Genomic DNA, 22,755 nt, shown 5'->3' with positions numbered 1-22,755 from the left:
TAGAGGAATTGACAGTTTGTCTTTAATCCTTTCTTTAGTATTTCCATTTTTTTGTATTTCCAGTAAAAATGAATCATTAAAAGAATGCACTGTTCTGCATGAACAACTAGGACATAAAAGCATGATGGTGTCATGACCGTCACTCTGAGCTGCCAGAAGCCCTCACTGGCTCACCCGGAAGGTGACTGTGTGCTAGTTACTTCATCTTCGCTACTGTTAGTGAGACCATGTGGATATATTTTAATGGTCTGGAGATATTTTAATCTTCTGGATATATTTTAATGGTCTGGAGATAATTTAATGGTCTGGAGGTATTTTAATCTTCTGGATATATTTTAATGGTCTGGAGATTTAGGGTAGATCTTCCCTGAACGTCTTCCACCACCACATTTGTGCTCCCATCATTAAAATGCTAAATTTGGCTCCTCTCTCTTGCTGTGTCTCTTTCAAACACACACATACACTGCATTGGCTGCTGCTATTATGCATGACCGTAAGAGCGCGTGACCGTAAGAGCGCGTGACCTTAAGAGCACGTGCTTGGATCCATGTCTGACTGTGGTTATACTTATGTTTTGGGAATCAGCATGGCAGTGAGATGACTTTGGGTTTGGGTTAAGTTTGGGTTTAGTGGTCTCACTCCTCACCACAAGAAAAGGCCATAGCATCACATAAGTGCACAACACTGGACTTGCGCTGCCAATAACGCTGACGGAAAGAAAACGCAGAGCAGGAAAAATCACCCACAGATCAGATATGCAAAAACGAACTAAATATTAATATCCAAAAGTGGATAAATAAAAATGTGGGTTGAAATGAGCGTTTGAGTGGTTTAAACCACAGGAACGATTGTATATATCGTCTACAGGTGGATCAACTCTCTGATCACTGCCATTCAGAAGTACAGGAAGTTCCAACAGAACCTGCCAGACAGTGAAGCTGGTAGGACTACTGACTGCTCAGATGTTTGACCAGTCTCTGACCACAGAATATTCTGAGTGTCACTGCTATTTTTGCACTGATTGGTTTATAAATACTATTTTTTAATCAATTAAAAACAACCACCAGGAGCAGGTGGTTGTGTAGATGGTGATGCACCTTTTATAGATGGTAGATCGTTTGTACTTTAGATGTTTAATTATTTGTTTGTGTTATTGTACATCACATATTGATGAACTGGATACACTGCTAATTGGTTCATGTTGGACAGAACATTTTGTTGATTGGTTTTTTTGAGACAGTTTGCTAATTGGTTCTTGTGTTGACAGAGTGCTATAGTGAGACAGAGTCAGAGGAGGACGGTTCAAACTCCCCCCGCCTACCAAAGAAGAAGGCCTCCACAGTAAGAAGAAACCACACACACACATACACACACACACACACACACACACACACACACACAAACACGCTCTCACATACATTATGCTGTCTTGTGAGGAGAGCACATGTGAACACCACCACAGCTACACACGTAGACACCACTGAGTTTCAAATCTAAGATCTGAAGTTCTGTCTGCTGTCTTTATCGAAGAAGGTGCAGTCAAACACTCTCCCGCGGAAGAGCAAACCAAAAGGAGGAGGTGCAACAACTACCTTACCAGCAGGTGGCAGTAAAGCTGCAGGTATCGTAGGCCTCAACTATGGGCCTTGATTTAGGTTTTGAACTAGAATCCTTTGAACGATGCCAACAACTTTTACTATAGTAGCTGAATTGGATGTTATTGGATGTTTATTTCAAAACAGAATATTATCACTTTATGGCTTAGGAAATAATTGCAGAAAGTGTGTGAATTGCATGTGCTACAAATCCCAGTATAACATCTCTTTCTCTCTTTCTCAGGGGCTGAGGATGAAATGGGGGACCTCTTTAACAAGCTGAAGGAGGGAGGAGTGTCTCTGATTGGTCAGAGTCAGCCCATCACCCACGACCAGCTACGGAGGTCATTTATACGGCGGAATAAAAACCCAGTCATTAATGAGAAAATCCACACCCTGCGTGCCCTCCAGAGCACACTCAAGGTGAGTTGTGGTGTCGGCACTGCATTATTCTGTGGGTTAGCCTTCCATTGATCGAGCACTCGGATAAGAAATGCTTCTGATTTATTAAACAGCAGTAGCAAATATACGAAATGTAAAAGAGAATATAAGACAGATCTCTTAGAATAAACAAATAATTGGTTTCTGTTTTAGAAAAATCAACATTTTTATTGCTTAAATTGCATACATGTAAACTAAACTCAGTGTAGTGTATTTAAGTGCCATGTTACATTGTGGGTTTTAAATAAGATTTCTGAAATGCAAAAACAACGTAAGTAAATTTAAAAAATACATTTTCAAAAAAAATTTTTTAAGGGTATACATGATCATTTTCATGTGAGGGGACATCACTCACACCACCCAACCTCACACATTATATGAGTGGTGTGAGGGGACATCACTCACCACCCAACCTCACACATTATATGAGTGGTGTGAGGGGACATCACTCACCACCCAACCGCACACATTATATGAGTGGTGTGAGGGGACATCACTCACACCACCCAGCCTCACACATTATATGAGTGGTGTGAGGTGCAATTACTATACCTATGCTTTGAATTGTCCAGTATTGTCTCTGCATTGTCCAGTATTGTCTCTGTATTGTTCAGTACTGTCCAGTATTGTGTATTGTCTGTATTGTTCAGGATTGACTCAGTAGCATGCGGTCCACACACACACACACACACACACACACACACACTGTATGAACTCCTATTTAAGAACAACCCTCCCGTGCGCTTCTTAAGCTAACAGTTATATATTTGATCGGCATAGCACGATATCTACTGAGTCTATAAAACAGAAGCAACAAATAAGTGATTAATATGATTTAAATATGCATGAAAAAGTATAAATATGCTTGTTCTTATGCTTTCTGGTTTATCAACCATATTGCTATACTTCTACACTGGCATGTTGGCTCTGTTCTGATTGGCTAAATACCTCTTCCAGGCCAAAGAAGCAGAGCTGCAGATCATTAATAAGCTTCTGGAAGATTCCGAGCTCACGTCGCTAAAGTTCCTCCAGTGGAAGCAGTGCAATGAGGAGCTATACCAAGAAATCCAGAAACTTTCTGCAGAGAGGAATCGGCACCAAACAGCCCCGCCGCCTATGGCGGTTGCCGGGGGCGACAGCAGGGTGTATGACCTGAGCCTGAGTGATGGGGAGCAGCTCGTGGACTCCGACGTCCCGAGTGACGGAGACTCTACCCTTGTAACCGGACATGCGCACTCAGGGTATGCCGACGTGCACGGCGACCAAACGGAAAGCGGCTCCTCAGACAAATACTTCTACATCTGAGGACCCAGAGCCCAGCCTCTCGGGGCCCTGTGGCCCCTCCCACACCGGGAACTGAGCCGGGTCAGGCCGCTTCCAGACGGAGCGTTCCGATTTTCCAACCTTGTTCTCACAAGAATTATTAATGTCAGTGTTGCTAAGCAACATTAACCATATTTTAAAGCTAACCGTAGGGAGTCTCGTGGGGGGTGGGGGGTGGGGGGGGTCCATCATCCTCCTCTGAACCCCCCCTCCCCTCCCCCAAGCTGGCTGTCTTCAGGAGGAAGAATACCAAGTCTTGCTCCACCAGCATGTGGTAACAAAGCACATTTAGGTGAAGTTCACCCGATGAAAGGAAGTTGGTGTTACTTCAATCCAGACTCCAGTCGGAATGCTGGTTCTGGAACTGGAAACCGAACTGGAATAAGAACCTCTGTATACACAGATGTCTCTCTCTGAGAGTTGTGTATCTTCAATGACTGTGAGGAACTTTAATATTCATTTTAAAAAAAAAACAAATCTGTCTGAATCTTTACATATAAGCAGTTTTAAATTCATGATTTTAAAGAATGTTCTTTAGAAGTTACATTTGTTTTAATTAACATATTTGTATGCTAATGTTAATATGTAAAAAATGGGAGAGAAGAATATTGTGAACATTTGCAAATTGTTGCAGTGAAACTTCTACTGATTATACAGAAGACAACCATGAGGGCTAAACATCAAGGAAGACTGGAAATGCAAGTGTTTATTAGGACACTGTCCACATCGTTGTAAACATAAAGAATTGTTTATTAGGACACTGTCCACATCATTGTAAACATAAAGAATTGTTTATTAGGACACTGTCCGCATTGTTGTAAACATAAAGAATTGTTTATTAGGACACTGTCCACATCATTGTAAACATAAAGAATTGTTTATTAGGACACTGTCCGCATTGTTGTAAACATAAATAATTGTTTGTAAAGACACTGTCCACATCATTGTAAACAAAGTTGTTTGTAAAAACACTGTCCACACCATTGTAAACATAAAGAATTGTTTATTAGGACACTGTCCACATCATTGTAAACATAAAGAGTTGTTTATTAGGACACTGTCCACATCGTTGTAAACATAAATAATTGTTTGTAAAGACACTGTCCACATCATTGTAAACAAAGTTGTTTGTAAAAACACTGTCCACATCATTGTAAACATAAAGAATTGTTTATAAAGACTGTCCATAGTGTGTCTCCATATCTCTGTAATCAGATCCCCAGTGATCCTTCACTGGGTCGTCTGTGTGTGTCTGCATGTCTGTAATGTGATGCCTCACTGGGTCGTCTGTGTGTGTCTACATATCTCTGTAATGAGATCCCTCTGCGATTCCAGGCGGAGGTGTCGTACTGTCGCTGTGTCTGTCCCCTTAAGTGGAGCACTTGCAGGATTGTCTTACAGATGTGTAACATTATAAAAGGTTCGGTGACACTACGGTGCAAGCTTGAAACTCAAGTGGCCGTTCCAAGAGTTCCTCTTTAGTTTGGCTCAGTGTCACACAATCCTCAGACAGCTACAGCCCTCCAGACACACACAGAACAAAACCCGTAAGTGTGTGACACGATTCTGTGTGAAAGAGATAAAGAAAGCGATTCACAGACTCCAGGCTCTCTTCAGATCAACGTTTTTGTGGTTATTTGCTGAACGCTTTCCGTTTGCACAGTGGACCTTTTGATGTTTGAGCTTTGTAGTTGCCATGACCCCAGACAACAACACGATAAGCAAAATCAGTCTGCGAAATGAGCTCTATGATTGATTAAGGTAAAACTCATCGAATTTGGGCACAACCGTGATATCAGAGGACTTCCGCTGTACCACCCACCATTACCCAACCGTCAAACGCTTCATTAAACACCATTAATGTTTATATACATAACCTCATACAGAAGTTGGCAGCATCTGCGTTTTATGTTTTATGGGTTCTATAGACATGTATATCTGATTATATTTGACTGTTACTTGTCTCTGACAGTAAATGCAGACGCAGGTGTCGTGTTTACCGAGTTGTGTGTTTATGTATTTAGTCCTGTCTCTGGGGCCGAGCTTTACTGGGCTGTGGAGTGTCACGTCTGGTGTGGAAGCTTTGCCCTGAATGTCCTGGAGGCTGTGCTGTTGCTCTGTCCTAAGCATGCGCACACACACACACACACACACACACACACACACACACACACACACACACACACACACACTTACAACAACAAATTATACTCACAGCACATAAATACATCAATTATGTAGTGGGGTGGAAGTGATAGCAGAGATACCCCGTATCTGTAGGGGGAGAAACCCTTTAGATACCCCGTATCTGTAGGGGGAGAAACCCTTTAGATACCCCGTATCTGTAGGGGGAGAAACCCTTTAGATACCCCGTATCTGTAGGGGGAGCCCTTTTATTCATGTGAAGGCTGCTTCCATTTTCTGCGTTGAAGAACAGAACAGTGTAGAATATCGAGTGTCATATCTTTCTTAACTTTTTTTATTTTGCACAGTAACCTTCCTGCTTTAACTTGAAAGAGGCTAACATTTGTGTGTGTGTGTCTGACATGTGCACTGCGTACTAAACCTCAAGTTGTTTTGTCTCCTGCCTTGGGGATTGTTTCTGTAGCATGCAGTCGGTGTGAGCCCTCTCTCTCTCTCACACACACACACACACACACACACACACACACACACACACACACACATACACACACACACAATGCTCAAGGTCAATAATAATGCCTTGACAGAGAAGGACATGTGCACACACCTTCGTAGCTGAATGCTCACAGACCCATCTAAATGTGTCAGCAAGCTTGCATCCATAACATTACCCAGGTTCTGTCTCTTAGCAACAGGCAGACCTTCACCTACACTCTGCCAGTTACCAGGAGCAACAGCGATGCTTGGAGCCATTCTGGAGAGGAGACGGACCGGTGGAGTCAGATCGAGCCCAGTAGCCGCTGTAATGCCCCAAAACTGAAGCTGCGTCTTTTCATAAGATTGCCTGCGTCGTGTGTTTTGTGCCGGAGACGTTCGGAATCCTTCCCTGGTGTGTGAGTGTGTTTGCGGGAACTGCTGTTTCCCAGTGCCGACTAAAGATCCTTCCAGCATCCTGAAAACGGAAAACCTTCATCCGGACTTTCCTATTCTGTGGAACTTCATTACCCACAATGCACACACCAGCCTCCATGGTGACGGGTATCGTGTTTGCTCCACTGGGACTGGTGCTGCTGTTTACGGCTGCCATCACCCCTCAGTGGCGCGAGGGGCAAGCTTGGCTGGGCGGGGCCAGGCAGGCCGTGGGCGGAGCCAAAGGCAGGGAGCTCCTCCTCCTCCGCTCTGACGGACTGTGGGAGAGCTGTCTGCAGGTGGCGAACTCCGAGCTCAGGGAGTGCTGGCCGGCGTCCGGACCGTACCAACGGGACGCACGGGTGCGGGCCGCCCGCACCCTCATACTCTCCTCCCTCTTCCTGTGCGGCACGGGAGTCGTGCTCGCCAGCGTCGGCATCCGCTGCTGGACCGACGCGCCACTCAGAAATGTGGCGGCAGGCGGCGGCCTGCTGGTGGCGCTGTCGGGCCTGCTCAGCTTGGCGGCGCTGGGAGTGTACACGCGACACCTCTCCGAGCTGGGCGTGGAGCTGGCCTCCACTGTGTCGGGGTTCCAAGGACTGGATGTGCACAAGATGCCCAGCCTGAGCCTCCGCCCGGCCGGGTCGCTCTACTTCGCATGGGTGGGGGCCTGGGTGCAGGTGCTGGGTGGAGTGGCCCTACTATGCGGGGTCCGACGCCCACGGTGCCCCGCACGGACTCATGCGGAGAGGGCAGAGGCTTACGAGGTAAACTGCTAATCTGGATTTACGAGGTACGCCGCTTCGAAGGACGCTCGGCTGTGTGGACCACCAGGAGCCACGGACGCGGTCCGAGTGACACTCGTCACATGCATGAGGACTCAGTGAGGATACTGCACGTAAACGGACTCCACAGAGACATCTCGCACGTGTACAGGCTTCTGAGCAGGTGGACGAAACCTCACCGCATCCGGAACAGCTCCGCTCGGGTCAGTTTGGGTCATTAGCATGTCCCAAACATCCACGCTACTCACAGACACTGGAGAGAAATTTAAGGCCAGCCCAGGATTTTTATCAATCAGGTCTGATAGGTTTGGTCTTATGGGCTGGATTTTTTTTTTTTTTTTTTTTTTTTTTCATTTAATGAAATTACCAGCTTTCAGTGAGTAATCCAATTTAGAAGATAAAAAATAACATTTGATTTAAAAAAAATTAGTCTGCCTTTGATCGCATATGAGCAGGACAGCAATAAGAACCGGATGCGTTAGGACGGCTGTGATCTGAGCTCTCGGTATCGGCACAGGGACTCTCGCGAGAGCGACGTTACCACAGCCGTCTGGTCAGTCCCACAGTAGCAGAAATTGCCAAAGATCTTTTACCGCCGCTAAACGGCGGATCCTGTGGGCCGACGGATTTGACAATATCAATTAACCGAAGTAATCAACCTTTTGTTTCCGGCTTCGCTCAAAACTGAGGGTTGTGGAATCAAAAGTGATATTATTTCAGGCCGTATAAGTATCCTGCGTATAATTACTGCTGTTATTAAGCCCTAATGGGACATGAAACCTAAGCCATTTGAGCTGTTTCGCTTCAGTAGTACTATGTTGTTAGTAATTACGCGTGTTAGTCGTGATGTGCCACTCATCCGGTGGCTCGACAAGCTTTAGAGGTGGAAGTGGGATGTCATGCTCAAGCAGCTCCGTCCTATGGGATGTAAACAGATTTGTTTGTGCGCATGCAGTGCTTTAACATGTATTTGCATTTTTGTGTTTGTTTTCGAAATGTTAATGCTTTGTTTTGGTGTATTTAGCGTGTAAACAGAAGATAATAGAACGAATTTTATAGCTCACTGGAAGACTGCTGCTAACCGACTACCGCTGCTTTAAAGGAAACACAGCTACAAAACTAAAATGCCAGAAGATACATTTTAGAGATCTCTAATATCATATGGGTGTATTACAGTTCTGAAATAAACACACAGATCCATGGTGTATCCCTGGTGTGCTGTGTGTGTGTGTGTGTGTGTGTGTGTGAGAGAGAGAGAGAGAGAGAGAGAGGGCTCACACCGACTGCATGCTACAGAAACAATACCCAAGGCAGGAGACAAAACAACTTGACGTTTAGTACGCAGTGCACATGTCAGACACACACACACACACAAATGTTAGCCTCTTTCAAGTTAAAGCAGGAAGGTTACTGTGCAAAATAAAAAAGTTAAGAAAGATATGACACTCGATATTCTACACTGTTCTGTTCTTCAACGCAGAAAATGGAAGCAGCCTTCACATGAATAAAAGGGCTCCCCCTACAGATACGGGGTATCTAAAGGGTTTCTCCCCCTACAGATACGGGGTATCTCTGCTATCACCTCCACCCCACTACATAAATGATGTGTTTATGTGCTGTGAGTATAATTTGTTGTTGTAAGTAGAATTTATTGCCTTGCAGTCAGGAGGGCTGGTCCTCTGTCCATGTTTGTGACTGTGCACAATCAGGCAGAAACACCTTCCCAATGCAATGTTGTGGTCCAGCTGAGTGTGACAGAGAGCGAGAGCGAGAGTGCAAACAGAAATATGAAGCAATACATTTAATAAAAAGCTTGTGTTTGTTCAGAATACCTAGATCTGCTCCACAGTATCAGTTTTATTACCTAAACTAAAGTTATATTATTATTACCTAAACTAAAGTTACCTAAACTAAAGTTAAATAAGACAATTTTATTAATTTTATTATATAATCACTTTCTTAATTCCAATGTAATATTAGAGTTTTTTCCAGCAATGTATGTGTAAGGCATGCCTGGAATACACAATGGGTAAGTAAGCATTAAAAAAATAGAATAAAAAATTGTTTAGCAAGAAATACTACATAAATATATACATACAGCTATGATTAGAGTTAAGGCCTCAGTCAGCACATGGGCTCTGGAATTGTGGCTCTTTAGCCAATCATTTTGCTGTGCACCTGAGTGAATGCTATTTCTGCTATTTCTTTGAGAATAGCTTTTCTAGGTCAAGATTCATTAGACCGCCCCACCTCTGAATCCTTAAGCTTCTGTGTGTATGTATATGCATGTATGTGCAGGCATTTATGTGTGTGTGTGTGTGTGTGTGTGTGTGTGTGTGTGTGTGTGTGTGTGTTTGCTGGCACAGTAACTGATGTGTGACAGTTCCATCTAAAAGAAAGCATATGTCATTAACAAGGTTTTGTCACCTTGTCACAAGCAGAATACGTGATGACACAATAGCACACCAAACCCAAAGCCCTCAACAACAGAGCATTAAAATACTCGCATACCTGCTGTCATGGCAATGGAGTAACAAACACGATTGAATGAAGAAGCAATCCTGCAACATACAGACCATTTGTGCACACTTACACGCACACACACAAACACACACAAAGTATCTAACACGAGGGAGATGGAAAGTGAAAATAGGTCTGTTCAGTGAGCAGAAAAATTTTAAGTTGGTCTTATAAGAGTTGGGGGGACTGAGGTTTACATGCTAAGATCTCCCTTCTTCAGTGAACAGCCTTAACGAGGGGCAGATCAGGTATGTGGAGGAGGGAACACAGCCTGTAAGGCTGTGAATGTTGGACAGACTGGAGGGAACACAGCCTGTAAGGCTAACGTCGGACAGGCTGGAGGGAACAGGGCCTGTAAGGCTGTGAACATTGGACAGACTGGAGGGAACACAGCCTGTAAGGCTAACGTCGGACAGGCTGGAGGGAACAGGGCCTGTAAGGCTGTGAACATTGGACAGACTGGAGGGAACACAGCCTGTAAGGCTAACGTCGGACAGGCTGGAGGGAACACAGCCTGTAAGGCTAACGTCGGACAGGCTGGAGGGAACATAGCCTGTAAGGCTGTGAACGTTGGACAGGCTGGAGGGAACACAGCCTGTAAGGCTGTGAACATTGGACAGGCTGGAGGGAACACAGCCTGTAAGGCTAACGTCGGACAGGCTGGAGGGAACAGGGCCTGTAAGGCTGTGAATGTTGGACAGACTGGAGGGAACACAGCCTGTAAGGCTAACGTCAGACAGGCTGGAGGGAACAGGGCCTGTAAGGCTGTGAACATTGGACAGGCTGGAGGGAACATAGCCTGTAAGGCTAACGTCGGACAGGCTGGAGGGAACAGGGCCTCTAAGGCTGTGAACATTGGACAGGCTGGAGGGAACATAGCCTGTAAGGCTAACGTCGGACAGGCTGGAGGGAACATAGCCTGTAAGGCTACACTCACACACTCACACACACACACACACACACACACACACACACACACACTCACACACACACACACACACACACTCACACACACACACACACACACACTCACACACACACACACACACACACACACACACACTCACACACACTCACACACTCACACACACACACACTCACACACTCACACACACACACACACACTCACACACACACACACACACTCAATTTCACTGAGTTTTTTTTTTAAAGCCATTACATCTGTCCAGTGGCACTGACTAGATAAAGGTTCTGTTCTACTAGATAAACTTCTTCTTCTCTTCTAGATAAAGTTCTGCTCTGCTAAAGTTTTGCTCCACTAGATAAAGTTCTCCTGCTCTACTAGATAAAGTTCAGCTCTACTAGATAAAGTTCTCCTGCTCTGCTAGATAAAGTTCAGCTCTGCTAGATAAAGTTCTTCTTCTCTTCTAGATAAAGTTCTCCTGCTCTGCTAGATAAAGTTCAGCTCTGCTAGATAAAGTTCTCCTGCTCTACTAGATAAAGTTCAGCTCTGCTAGATAAAGTTCTCCTGCCTCACTGCAGCCTTTAAATTCTCTTGCTGGCCTGTTGCCATGGCATCTTTTACAAAGGGCAGATTTGAATTAAAATGTCATTTTAAACAGAACAGCTGGCTACACTGGAATGTTCATACTCGGTGTGTCAGCAAACTCCGGATCCGTGTGTCTGTGTGACTTCCACAACTGTCCCTGACGAGCTGTGTCAGAGCAGGAAGTCTGCTGGACCAGAGCTGTGCTGGGATCAGTTATAATGGTGAGGTTTCTGTGACTTTAATCATGATTTACGAATTACGACTGACGTCACTGACCAAGAACAACACTAGAATTACATTCAAAACATTGATATTCTTTTTATTTTCCTTATAAAATCAGATGAAATACAAAAGGGAATAAAAACAAATGATACACATCAGAAGCACAAAATACTTGAAATGTCATAATTCTTGTGAAGCCAAATCCCATAGCATGCATGAAACGCTCAAATTCTGCTCGTCATTTGGAACTTTTTCAAGGGTAAATTTCAGTGGTTCATTTGGACCTTTTGTTAATTAAATGTGGGAGGACGAGAAGGAGCTTTGTCGTGAAACCGACCAAGCAGCCTCGAAATGTGTGGAGTCGGTAAACGGCGGTCCGCCGCCAAAACCGAATCTTTCTCTTCTTTTCCTTCTTTGCGGGCGAAACACTGACAGAAACGCGGCTCGCACGGCGGAAATGTGTGACGTTTGGGCTCAGAAGCTGCCTCGCTTGTCTCGGGCAGCTTCCGACGTGAAAGCAGAGGCGGGAAGAGTCTTCGCCAGAAGTGTTGGGCCCTATTTTATAGCTCAGATAACGTCCATTAAAGGAAAACACGGTCTCAGCAGCCAGAAGCAAACGCCGCGACCGCGTTCCGCTGCCGCGGAAATGACGAGCCGCAGACAGCGGCGGGGAGGGGGCGGGGCTTTTCAAGCAGACAGACGTCGATCACTAGAAGCGCAGAGGCACACGGTATATGGCCGCTGCAACACACCCGGAGAACGCTCCTTAAATCTTATTTATATTTACAATTCATATTTACAACGCATCCGCTCACTGCAATTTTGTCCGACGCATCGTAACTGCTGATGTCGTATGCCAACAAAAATAATTAAAGACATTCCTGGGAAGAATCAATTGTATCTACAAAGGCAGCTAAGCTGACGTATTTAGGTGTAAACACATGCAGCTGGGTGCAATGTTCTGTTGTCCTCGTTTGGACGGACGCGGTCCGACGGGATCAGTCCGAGAGGCGGCAGTGCTTTTGATTGGCAGCGCGACGACAGTTCCAGCTCATGTCACCGGCAGGGGTCACTTATAGCTCCATTAGCGTGACCTGGAAGTGATTGACCATGACCTCGGAAATCTCGATGAGGAAGGCAGAGTGGTTGCTGTAGTGTTCAATTATGTTGTCGTCCATGTTCACGAATATCCTGAAAAAGAAACAAACAAACAAACAGGTGGAAGGTTAACCAACCAGGCGTGAAAGGAGAACGGACCCGTTTTTTTTTTCTTCTGAGAAGTTTGGCACTGGTGATGTAATTGCTGAACTAGTGCTCATGACTGAGGTTGTGTGACCCTCTTGGAGCTGCTCTGCCCTGGAAAGACATCACACAAGATTCCCACATTCTTGCTCCTTCTTATGGGAACATTCATCACCCCATGGCAACCGGCCAAGAGGCTGATCCTCTGTCACCTCTCACCCACCCAGTCACTGAGCAGAGCCATTCTGATCTTTCAGTCAGATCTGATCTGGAGCCTGTGACAGAGAGAGACACTCCCAAAACACCCCCATGAAAACCAGGATGGGCTTTTTGCTGTCATCGCCTGTGTGGGTTAGGTGACGTGGGTTAGGTGACGTGACAAACAGCCTCTTTTTCAAAAAATCCATACAGTCCATATAATCCACATAAGCCATATAATCTAACCTGCTGCCAAAGACACAGCAGGGCTTTAGACTAAACAACTGGGTGAAAGAATGAGCTTGTTAACAAAAAGGTTTGCTGAAAACATTTGCATTATAAATCACAAAAACTCTCCGACGGGAGGATGAACCGTGTGTGTGCGGGGGGGGGGGGGGGGGGTTGCCTTCATGTGCTGGTCTGCCAAGTTTGAGGGCAAAGAAGCCGTTTTTGGGGGTGGGGGTAGCAGAGAATGTCACTTGACTTGTCCTGCTCCCTCACACACCCTCATGCAGGTCTGCCACGGATCCCAGGCTACTGACACTCAGACATGCAGAAACACTTGTTGGCGGCTCTCGCCAACCCTGCTGGCTGCAGTCTTCCCCCTGTGACACGATACTACGATGCCTTTTGCGGCACCTGGCCCAGGGACTGTACAGGTTTATCATTCGTAAACACAAGCAAGCAAATAAACAAATCCTTCACGTAGTGCGAACACAAGATCACAAGGACAGGTCCGGGGCGGGATCACGTCCAGGCATTTCATGGGAATGACGGCCATCACATGCACCACACGGCCACCGCGCACTCTTTCCGCCCCAGACTTCCGTGCGACCCGTCTTGCGCAATCGGACACCCGCCTTGCTCGAGTTCCAAACCTCCCTATCTACCCCTTGACCTGCTCACGTGCCTTCCGACCGCAGGAAACGATCCTCAGCTCTGTCTTTCTTCCTTTTGTTCTTTCTCAAAAGTCTTTATTTTCCTGTAAACGGAGCAGCGATTACAGCATTCCACAAGCCACGGGGGTTCTCGTTTGTCTGGCCCGTCGGCTTGGCTGCCAGAGAGCTGCCAGACATGACAGTCCCTCAGTTCAGGATGAGCGACACCTTTACGAGGCGTCCCGGCCTTTCTCCGTCTCCCAGACCCGCTCGGTCATTAGCTGCGGTGGCAGGCGGCGAGCGCTAAAAACCCTCCTTCCTCCCTGGAGCCAAAATGGCCAATGCCATCTGGCCAGGGACGGCGTGATTTAGTGGCGTGGAAAAACGTCACTCACCCTCTCTTGCACTTCTTGAAGATTTTCCCAATGGTGTCTTCTTGCAAGCTGTACTTTTCTGAAATCTGAGAGCACAAAGGAGAGATGGGTTTGGCGCTAAAGACGTTCCGACGTGATTCACAGCGAGCTCTTCGCAAATACTGGACAGAGACAGAACGGGGAGGTGTGAGAATGGGCAAGAAGGGAACTCGGGACTGACCGCTCGTCTCAGTCCCCTCAGCGTGGGCGTCTCCAGCATGAGGGCATCGAAGACCTCCTCTGACTCCTGTCGCACGTAGAGTAGCACTGCAAACAACACAGAAGCAAGTGAACATTCAGATCCTAGGTGGCGCAGTGTTCGCGTCGGTACATGCTCTGTGAGGGGACGAACCAAAATCCAAACCAAAATCAAGTGTTGGAGGGGGAAGCAGAACAGCGATGAGTTGTGACGTGAGGGTGGTGTATCTGGGGCTGTGTGTTATGTCGTGGTGTGGTTTGGCGGAGGCCGCGTTGTAGTGGTGTGGTTTGGCGGAGGCTGTGTTGTGGTGCGGTTTGGTGTTGTGGCAGGTATCGTACCTCTCTGCTGTTCGTCTTTGCGAGGCTGTTTGCTTGGTGGCAGAGCGCATTGCTCTCCAGACTCGGAGTAACACGCCACACGCTTCAGTGAATTTCTCTCGGTGTCCTCCAGACTGCTAGGGGGCGCCTGCGAGGCACAGATGCATAATATCACCATAATGGCGGGAGATGGGAGCCATGGAAGAGTTGCCTCGTTTCCTGTCTAGCATTGTAGTACGGTGGCACTGACGATGTTATCATTAAAATTATCTCACCTGTGCAGGTGAGGCCTAGCAATACCTAATGAAACACACACACACACACACACACACACACACACACACACACGAGTGTGTATCTAACTGCCTGATCAGAGAGTGCGTTATCTGTTTCACACACAGATAATCAATCACAGTTGGCCAGACAACAGCAGCAACACATGGAATGTTCATGTATGTACACACACACAGATTTACACACATGTGCACACACAAAGCCCCACACACAAGCGCACACACACACACAAACCCACACAGATTGTGGGAAAGGCAGCCTGTCAAAACCTCTGCAGTTCTTCCTTTAGTTGACTGTGTAAACAGGGCAGAAAATGTATTTGTGTGTGTGTGGATGTGTGTGTGTGTGTGTGCGCACACGTTGTGTTTATGTGTGTGTGTGTGTGTGTAGTGGGGCAACTTAATCTTCCATGTCAGTCAGCCTGGCCAGCTTCTTTCGAGGTGAGTTTCGTTTGCTGTCGGGTAAGCTCCATAATGTGCCAATCACTCTCTCCCTCTCTCAGTCTCTTGTTTTCTCTCTCTCTCTCCCTCCCTCCTTCCCTCCCTCCCTCCCTCTCTCCCTCTCTCCCCCTCCCTCTTCCCAGCCCATTTTTTCCCACACCACATTTTTTCCCACAGTTTTCCTGCATCTCTCCAGGTGTGGAGCATGACTCGACAATGCTGGGGCTAACCACAAATCCTGGGATTCCTGGAGGTGTCTCGCACGTGCGCGCACTAGACTTACCAGGCGCTGCATGCTGCTGTAATGCGTCTCAGGGATAAACAGCACAGGCTGGGTCACGTGATCGTCCAGCGTCTTGAAGAACGTGCAGTCCCTGCCGACGGAGCTGGACACCGCCGTCTGCTTGGCGTTGCCTGTGGAGGAAGAGGAGCAGAGGTTCAGCAGTGTCAGGGGCGCCTGGTTCTCTCTCACCTACCCAGTCAATTAGCGGCCAATAGTCAACACTAACTGACCCTACAAAACACAGAGAACGTGTGCTTTCATGGCAGATATCTGTGCAAGTGTGCCAAGGTACGCGCGTGTGCACACAGGCACGCCACGTTGCAGAATGACAGCCATGGAAATTTTGTACACGTGCAAACTGTTGCTTTTTCATAACCTCGTACCGGGAGCGAACAGCCCCCCGTGTAGCGCGTTCTGCTTGGCCTATATAGATGTAATGGCCATGCGCACGTCTGGGGGTCGTCCAGCCAAGATCTCACCTCGCTGCCGTGTTGCTGGGTGTTGGCCCCAAAGACCCGAGTGCCGAACTGTAATTATGCGATCGGCTAAAAGGTGAGACTGATCGACGCTTACCGCTGTTGCTAGAATCCGTGCCACTCTTCATCCGCCTCTTCGACCTTTTCCTTTCTTCGTCTCTCATCTTCCTCTCTGCTCCCTGTCAGAGGAGCAACCTGGTATCACAACCCAAACTCCAACACACCATGGGTCTTTTATTTGCACGAACGAAAACATAAATGCATGACTGTCTTATAACAGGCCGACAAACTGCAAACAGAACCTCGAGAGTTTGGGCTGCTGGCAAGACCTTCTGGCCCGCTGCGTTATTAATACGAACCACGACAGCGGTCTCAAACTGCCTTGTCACCTCAGCAATTTGTAGCATCTTTCAGATCTTGGAATTCAAACCACTGTGCTAATAAACATGGAGTGTAAAACACGCTTAAAAACAATAATGCATGCATCCCCAGGAAAAGACGCCAAGAAAAACAAACATGTTCCGCATTGTGCCTGTTCGGTGGTGAACTAGCTCACTCTCTGACGTGCAAAAAGAGCACAGGACACAGGAGTAGCTGGAGCAGAAGGAGATGGAGAAGATCACAACATGAGGGCCCAAAACCCTTATCTGATCACAGCAGAACAATGCGATCAATGGTGCATGTTCAGGAGGCCGGACAAAGAAACGTGACGAGAAAGAGAGAAAGCGTGCAACATACTGAGAGAGAGAGAGAGAGAGAGAGAGAGAGAGAGAGAGAGAGAGAGAGAGAGAGAGAGAGAGAGCAAGATGCTGAAAGTGATTTAAAAGTCCTCTTCAGATGATACTCTGGGCATGACGGTTAAAAATAAGCAAAACGAAGTGCATGATTTAAAAAAAAAACAAAAAAAACAACAACTTCCCATCCCAGCACTCGCGCATCGCAGCATCTCGAGGCAGCGCATCACCAGCTGCGGGTTCTCTAACACAGGCACGCGCTTCGTGAACAAAATGGGACTTACTTTGTCGCAGAAAACCTTCACCTGACAGGCGGCGCGGTGAACGAGGCGGTTGGAACCGGAGCTGAAGTCGTAGGTGTCGATCTGAAGGTTGAGCGGTAGTCCCTTCACTCCCTTCTGCGAGGAGAAGTCCGTGCTGAGAGAATTAATACCGATGTACACCTGCACAAAGCACAGCGCGAGCGCAGTGTGATATACACGCAGATGCACAGATCACGCAATATTTTACGAGGCCCAACCTTGACTTGGATAAGACTAACGAAGATGCATTTTAATTGCATATCTAATGCAGTCCTGAAAGGACACAGTGAAGGACCAAATTGTATGAATCTGGGGCCGCAAAGCAAACCCCTCATGGGACGAACCTTCTGTTTCTGCAGTACTTATACATCTTTAAAAAAAAATACATTGCATGCAAAATAATAGCATCTCATGTCACAAAGCTTCATATGACATAAGCGTCGGGTCTCACTGTGGTAGTAGACAGAGTCTAGGCACGCTCATTTGGACACGTTTTGGAGCTCGTGAATCTTGCGCATACACGCGTGACTGCAATTATGTCACGCGCGTACTCTCTTATTAGACAGAAAGATCTAATCTGTGGCTCGGATGTTCAAAACGACAAAACAAGCAAGATCGAATCGAGGGTGCCACCTCTGCTCGGTCACGCGGTAACGAGGTAAATGAGCGCGTGGGCGGAGATTGCGTTAATTCTTCGGGAAAGGTGTGGATGGAACTAGGCACGCGGGGACATGAGCGAGCATGTCTGTGACCATATGGGACGAATCTCCGCTCCCAGTTCATGCGCATTAGGACCAAACCCGATCCGTGATGCGGTAGGCGAGGACAAACCGCAGCTCAGCTCGGGTCGCCGCCTGCGTTATCTGTCCCGTTCGTTTCCCTGTTTCCGTTTGTTTCCGTCAGCTGTGACCCACGTCTGTCTTCTGAGATTTGGTCTTAGCTGTCTCGTGTATTTCTATTTTTCATGCTGTTTGGTGCTCTCTCTCCTCCACCTGTTCTTGGTTTCACTGTCACGCCCTAAACTGCCTCGGGATGTACTTCAGAACTGTACGCTCTCTCTCTCTCTCTCTCTCTCTCTCTCTCTCTCTCTCTCTCTCTCTCTCTCTCTCTCTCTCTGTTGTCATGACAGGTGCCTAGGGTGGTGACATGCCATAGATTCCTCAGCCTTTGTGACACTTACACACACACACACAGTTAACCCATGCAAAAAGAGGGGTGTGGGCGTGTATTTGTGCTTCTCTCTCATACCTTAGCTTCTTCACTGGTGTTCCAGATGAAGGATAAGGCGTTGAATGCCACCTCGTCTACATGGCTGATGCCACTGAACACTTCTTTGTAGTCAGCTGGAGAGAAACACATCAAAAATAAGAAAACCGATGAACCAGAACACTAAAATGGGATTCACTGAAGCCTGTGAATAAGGATGGCACAGATTACAGATTAATTCTTCCCAAACACAGACGTTAGCCAGCTAGCTACGATTCCTTCGACCCTCTTCTTAATACTTTTGTTTATTTGTATGTTTTGGAAGGTGTGTGTGTGTGTGTGTGTGTGTGTGTGTGTGTGTACCAATGTCGATGACCCTCTGCTTAGCGGTGGGCTGTCGTGCGTGCCAGTGATTCCAACACTTCAGTTGCATTTCTGGGCTCTTCTCATTCTCAAAAACTGCCATGATTACTGTCTGTAAGATGCGGGGGGAGGAAGGAGAGCGAGAGAAACAGAGAGAGAGAGAAACAAACAAGATCATTTACAGTTTTCACAATTTTGGAATGTTGGTTCATGACAGCTGTGTATGCTAATAGCTAAGGTTATGTCCTTTGTAAGCTTGTACAGGTTAAGTGTGCGCGTGTGTGTGTGTGCTATGCCTCTCCCTCCCCATCTCTAAGTCTTTAGTCACCAGGTTTCAGGCTGAAGGCTACAGGCTATGGCGTGGTTTGCACGCACAGGTGTGATCTGGGGATCCACCATTAAAATGAACTGCTCAACCTCAGTGCCAACCGTACACGTCACACACGTTGCAACAAAAATGTTCTTCTCCCAAAAAAAATGTTTTTTTGTTAAAATGGACACGGAATAAGGAAAGCTTTCTTCTTTTTCATGCTGCCATTGGCTCAAGTTGTGTGTCAGTCAAGCCGTGGTTGAAGGGTCAGGAATACTAGCCCCTCTGACCTCCTTGGCCCTGTAATCCCCGCTGTTTTCTGGACTAGGGTTAAGAACTCCAATGTACTGCTTTCCCCGGAACGGAGATGTTGCAGAGCCAACATCGCCACACGTTTCTGGAGGAGGCCGTGGGTGTGAGTTTAGGGGTCACCCACCTTCACCTTACTCGGGACCCCCGTGCTGCTCTCAATTCCCTGCAGGGTGATGGGGTAGAACTGGCCCTTGTTCAGGTACACCATGGACATCTCCGTATTCCTGTTCTGGGATGCCTGTGGCGCTCCCAGGATGAACTGGAAATCATTCCTACGGATCAGAACGACGCAATGGCAAACGCGTCAGGGACTGCTTGCTCAGAGACATGGAAAGAAATGTGACTCCGGGACACTGTAATCCTGGCGATATGAGAGAGAGAGAGAGAGAGAGAGAGAGAGAGAGAGAGAGAGAGAGAGAGAGAGAGAGAGAGAGAGAGAGAGAGAGAGAGAGAGAGAGAGAGAGAGAGAGAGAGAGAGAGAGAGAGAGAGAGAGAGAGAGAGAGAGAGAGAGAGAGAGAGGGGGCTCACCTGTACCTCTCCGGAGATGAGGTCGAGTATGAGTCAGAGTACACAGGGCTTGGGTGACCTACGAACTCACTGCTGTAGCCCAGAACCTGCTGGCACCCAACGACAGGACAAGTTGATTATGAGAGACATTTATTCTACGGGTGTTCTCATCACACACAAATCTGTTTGGTAATGACTGCATGACTCATTCTTTTTCTTGATCTATTATAAACGATATTGCCTAGCATCAAAATGCAAAAAAAAAAGAAAAGAAAATTGGTCTCATTTGGTCTCGCTCTGCACATCGACGAGTCGAGGTGTTTTTCTTTGCACGACTCACTTCGGTACTCGAGAAGGAGGCTTCGGGTTGCCATGGTTTCTGCGGCGTGTTCAGCAGAAGAGAATCAAAGATATTGTTGATGACTTGCTTGTCGTAGCTGTCTCCCGCACCGGTCCTGATGTAGCCGTTGTTGCACGGCGATGCTTGCTTGGCAACTTGGTCGGCGGAAATGCTCTCCGACAGCATCTTCATGATGTGGGCGGAGTTTTCTAGAGTGGTCAGCTCGGGGGAGGAGCCGTTGGATGTCCTGAGAGGTTATTGTGGGACAGTTTGACAGGTGTAATGGTTTTCGGTGTATTTCTTTTTATTGCGGTGCGGTTAAACTAAACATCGTGATTCCAACAACATTCCAGAACAGTCCCTCTCGCGGGTCACAGCACCAGAGAGAAAGGAGGAAGTGAGTGAAGATGGGAGGTGTTTGCTGCCCTAATCCACGCCTCTCCCTCTGTTTGCCTTTCTCGCCATATATTGGACCTGAGGGAAACCACTCTCCAGTGGCGGCCATTTCTCACCAGGACAAAAGGCTGGTGACTAAGACATTCCGAGGGTGGGAATCTTAATCCGTCTTTGACCTCGGCTAAACTCGAGCTAATCCCGCTAGCCCTCCCTCTGCATGTGGGAGGAGCAGCAGAAGATGGAGCAATAAAGGCCTTTCATCTTTAGTTGATGTCTTTAGTTGAGTTTCATATGCCCCTCTCTCTCTCTCTCTCCCTCCTTCCCACACTCTCTCTCTCTCTCCCTCCCTCCCTCCCTCTCTCTCTCTCTCTCTCCCTCCCACTCTCTCTCTCTCCCTCCCACACTCTCTCTCTCTCTCCCTCCCTCCCTCTCTCTCTCCCTCCCACTCTCTCTCTCTCCCACACTCTCTCTCTCTCTCTCCCTCCCTCCCTCTCTCTCTCCCTCCCACTCTCTCTCTCTCCCTCCCTCCCACACTCTCTCTCTCTCTCTCTCTCTCTCTCTCTCTCTCTCTCTCTCTCCCTCTCCCTCCCACTCTCTCTCTCTCCCTCTCTCTCTGAGTGGAGGTGCACTGTCACCGTGGAGTTTTACCTCTCCATCTGTTTGAACATCGGGCCACCGCGTGAACAGGAACTCATTTTTGGATCTTTTTGAGTCTGAAAAGATAATAAAATAATTTGTTAATTGATTGATTGATTGATCAATTAAACAGTCAATGGCCAGTGTTTGATTTAAGTAATGAGAAAAAACTTGATTCAGATACATGTGTCTGAAAACGTTCTGGAGCTTGTGAGTGTGTGTGTGTGTGTGTGTGTGTGTATGTGTGTGTGTTAAATTGACCTTGCATGTGTCGTAGATGAAGGAGATACTGGCGAGGTCTTCATCAGTGGGTGGGCGGGGCTTAGCTTTGCTTATGTCTACACTGTCCATGTAGTTCCAGGAGTCCATAAGAAAAGTGTCAGGATAGCGTGAGTAGTTAAACGTCTCGTTCTGCAGAACCATCAGTGTCCTGCAGCAGGACAGTGGGAGGGAGAGAGGGAGGGAGAGAGAAAGAGAGAGAGAGAGAGAGAGAGAGAGTGGGAGGGAGAGAGGGAGGGAGGGAGAGAGGGAGATGTATATTAATAATACATTTACATATACTGTATTGTTTTGGCAACATAACTAGGTATTTTATCCTGTCACATTTGATTTGATTTGATTTGAGAGAAAGGGGTAGACACTGAGAGAAAGAGAGAAAGACAGAACAAGAAAGACAGAGCAGAGACAGAGAGAGAGAGAGAGAGAGAGAGAGAGAATATGTGACTTAGGAAAGCAGTCCATGTGTATGAAAGGCGAGTTCTCAGGGACAGTGGAGCTGTTTCTGGTTGTCTGCACACAAGCCAGCAGGACGGGTAGCCGTGTAGCGGTGATGTCAGCCGCCGCTGAGTTTCGCCCCGAGGCCGCAGCAGTTTCGATTGCGGAGACACAAATCTGGGAAGTCTGAGCGAGTGCCGGCGGATTCGACCTCTGTGGGATCTAAGTGCCCGAAACGCGCCAACCTGCCAAAACAGCTCATCCCCACACGGAGAGCCAAACCGGCATCTCACGTTGGTACGTTTGAGACTAGCAGGTGTGAGCAGGTGTGTGCAAAACCCACATTTCAAAGTGCTGGGTAGACCGCACATGAGAAAACTTGGGCACTCGAGGAGAGTCGGTTCCTACGGACGTGGGGCTACGCCGCTTCGGTTTTTGGGACTTTTCCCGCTTCCCCTCTGTGGACATGGAGAGTTTGCTGAAGTCGACAGCCCTCGACATCAGTGCTGAGGAACAGAGATGCAGCTTCACCCCCCCCAGCAAATTCGCGTAAATACGTCGGAGTTCATCCTCTCAGAACGGAACGGAACCTTCCTTCACCGGCCCCTCAAAGTTCTAGAATCATAGAACCGCAGTTCCAGAATCACAGAACCGCGGTTCCAGAATCGAGCTTGGCTGAATTCTTGGCCTACTGAGCTCCGTGCGCGAGTGTCTGGCTTGGCTCGTCCTGGCTTATTCGAGGGA

The 22,755-nt window shown here is 47.4% G+C and overlaps 3 protein-coding genes across 4 annotated transcripts in view; 2 read left to right on the top strand and 1 right to left on the bottom strand.

Moving 5' to 3' along the window:
• cnksr1 (connector enhancer of kinase suppressor of Ras 1) overlaps positions 1 to 4,540 on the top strand; it is a 30,175-nt gene extending 25,635 nt beyond the window's left edge. The window contains exons 17-21 of the mRNA XM_035532827.1: positions 868 to 941; positions 1,268 to 1,341; positions 1,531 to 1,621; positions 1,840 to 2,018; positions 2,994 to 4,540. Coding sequence (XP_035388720.1) covers positions 868 to 941; positions 1,268 to 1,341; positions 1,531 to 1,621; positions 1,840 to 2,018; positions 2,994 to 3,341 — 766 coding nt within the window. The 3' untranslated portion in view covers positions 3,342 to 4,540. The remainder of the gene's footprint in view (positions 1 to 867; positions 942 to 1,267; positions 1,342 to 1,530; positions 1,622 to 1,839; positions 2,019 to 2,993) is intronic.
• A 1,645-nt stretch (positions 4,541 to 6,185) lies between these two features.
• On the top strand, positions 6,186 to 8,403 carry si:dkey-221l4.11 (claudin-23). Its single transcript, XM_027031529.2, has one exon. It carries the CDS (start codon positions 6,515 to 6,517, stop codon positions 7,190 to 7,192), a length of 678 nt encoding a protein of 225 aa, XP_026887330.2. The 5' UTR covers positions 6,186 to 6,514; the 3' UTR covers positions 7,193 to 8,403.
• A 3,717-nt stretch (positions 8,404 to 12,120) lies between these two features.
• The window catches only part of grhl3 (grainyhead-like transcription factor 3), an 11,217-nt gene continuing 582 nt past the window's right edge, over positions 12,121 to 22,755 (bottom strand). The window contains exons 2-15 of one of the 2 annotated variants that reach the window (XM_035533000.1): positions 21,559 to 21,727; positions 21,310 to 21,374; positions 20,266 to 20,512; positions 19,947 to 20,035; positions 19,542 to 19,689; positions 18,796 to 18,907; positions 18,475 to 18,569; positions 17,209 to 17,367; positions 16,288 to 16,369; positions 15,715 to 15,845; positions 14,719 to 14,845; positions 14,363 to 14,448; positions 14,164 to 14,228; positions 12,121 to 12,641 (exon numbers count right to left, since the gene is read on the bottom strand). In XM_035533000.1, coding sequence (XP_035388893.1) covers positions 12,524 to 12,641; positions 14,164 to 14,228; positions 14,363 to 14,448; positions 14,719 to 14,845; positions 15,715 to 15,845; positions 16,288 to 16,369; positions 17,209 to 17,367; positions 18,475 to 18,569; positions 18,796 to 18,907; positions 19,542 to 19,689; positions 19,947 to 20,035; positions 20,266 to 20,512; positions 21,310 to 21,374; positions 21,559 to 21,727 — 1,693 coding nt within the window. In that variant the 3' untranslated portion in view covers positions 12,121 to 12,523. The remainder of the gene's footprint in view (positions 12,642 to 14,163; positions 14,229 to 14,362; positions 14,449 to 14,718; positions 14,846 to 15,714; positions 15,846 to 16,287; positions 16,370 to 17,208; positions 17,368 to 18,474; positions 18,570 to 18,795; positions 18,908 to 19,541; positions 19,690 to 19,946; positions 20,036 to 20,265; positions 20,513 to 21,309; positions 21,375 to 21,558; positions 21,728 to 22,755) is intronic. The other variant, XM_027031527.2, reaches the window with a different exon arrangement.

The sequence above is a fragment of the Electrophorus electricus genome, chromosome 13, assembly GCF_013358815.1.
Source record: "Electrophorus electricus isolate fEleEle1 chromosome 13, fEleEle1.pri, whole genome shotgun sequence".
Taxonomy (NCBI): domain Eukaryota; kingdom Metazoa; phylum Chordata; class Actinopteri; order Gymnotiformes; family Gymnotidae; genus Electrophorus; species Electrophorus electricus.
This window is presented reverse-complemented; position numbering and strand designations above follow the sequence as displayed.

Bases quoted from the DNA above. Each gene is read 5' to 3' on its own strand.
- si:dkey-221l4.11 (XM_027031529.2), top strand. From the start codon at position 6,515: ATGCACACACCAGCCTCCATGGTGACGGGTATCGTGTTTGCTCCACTG.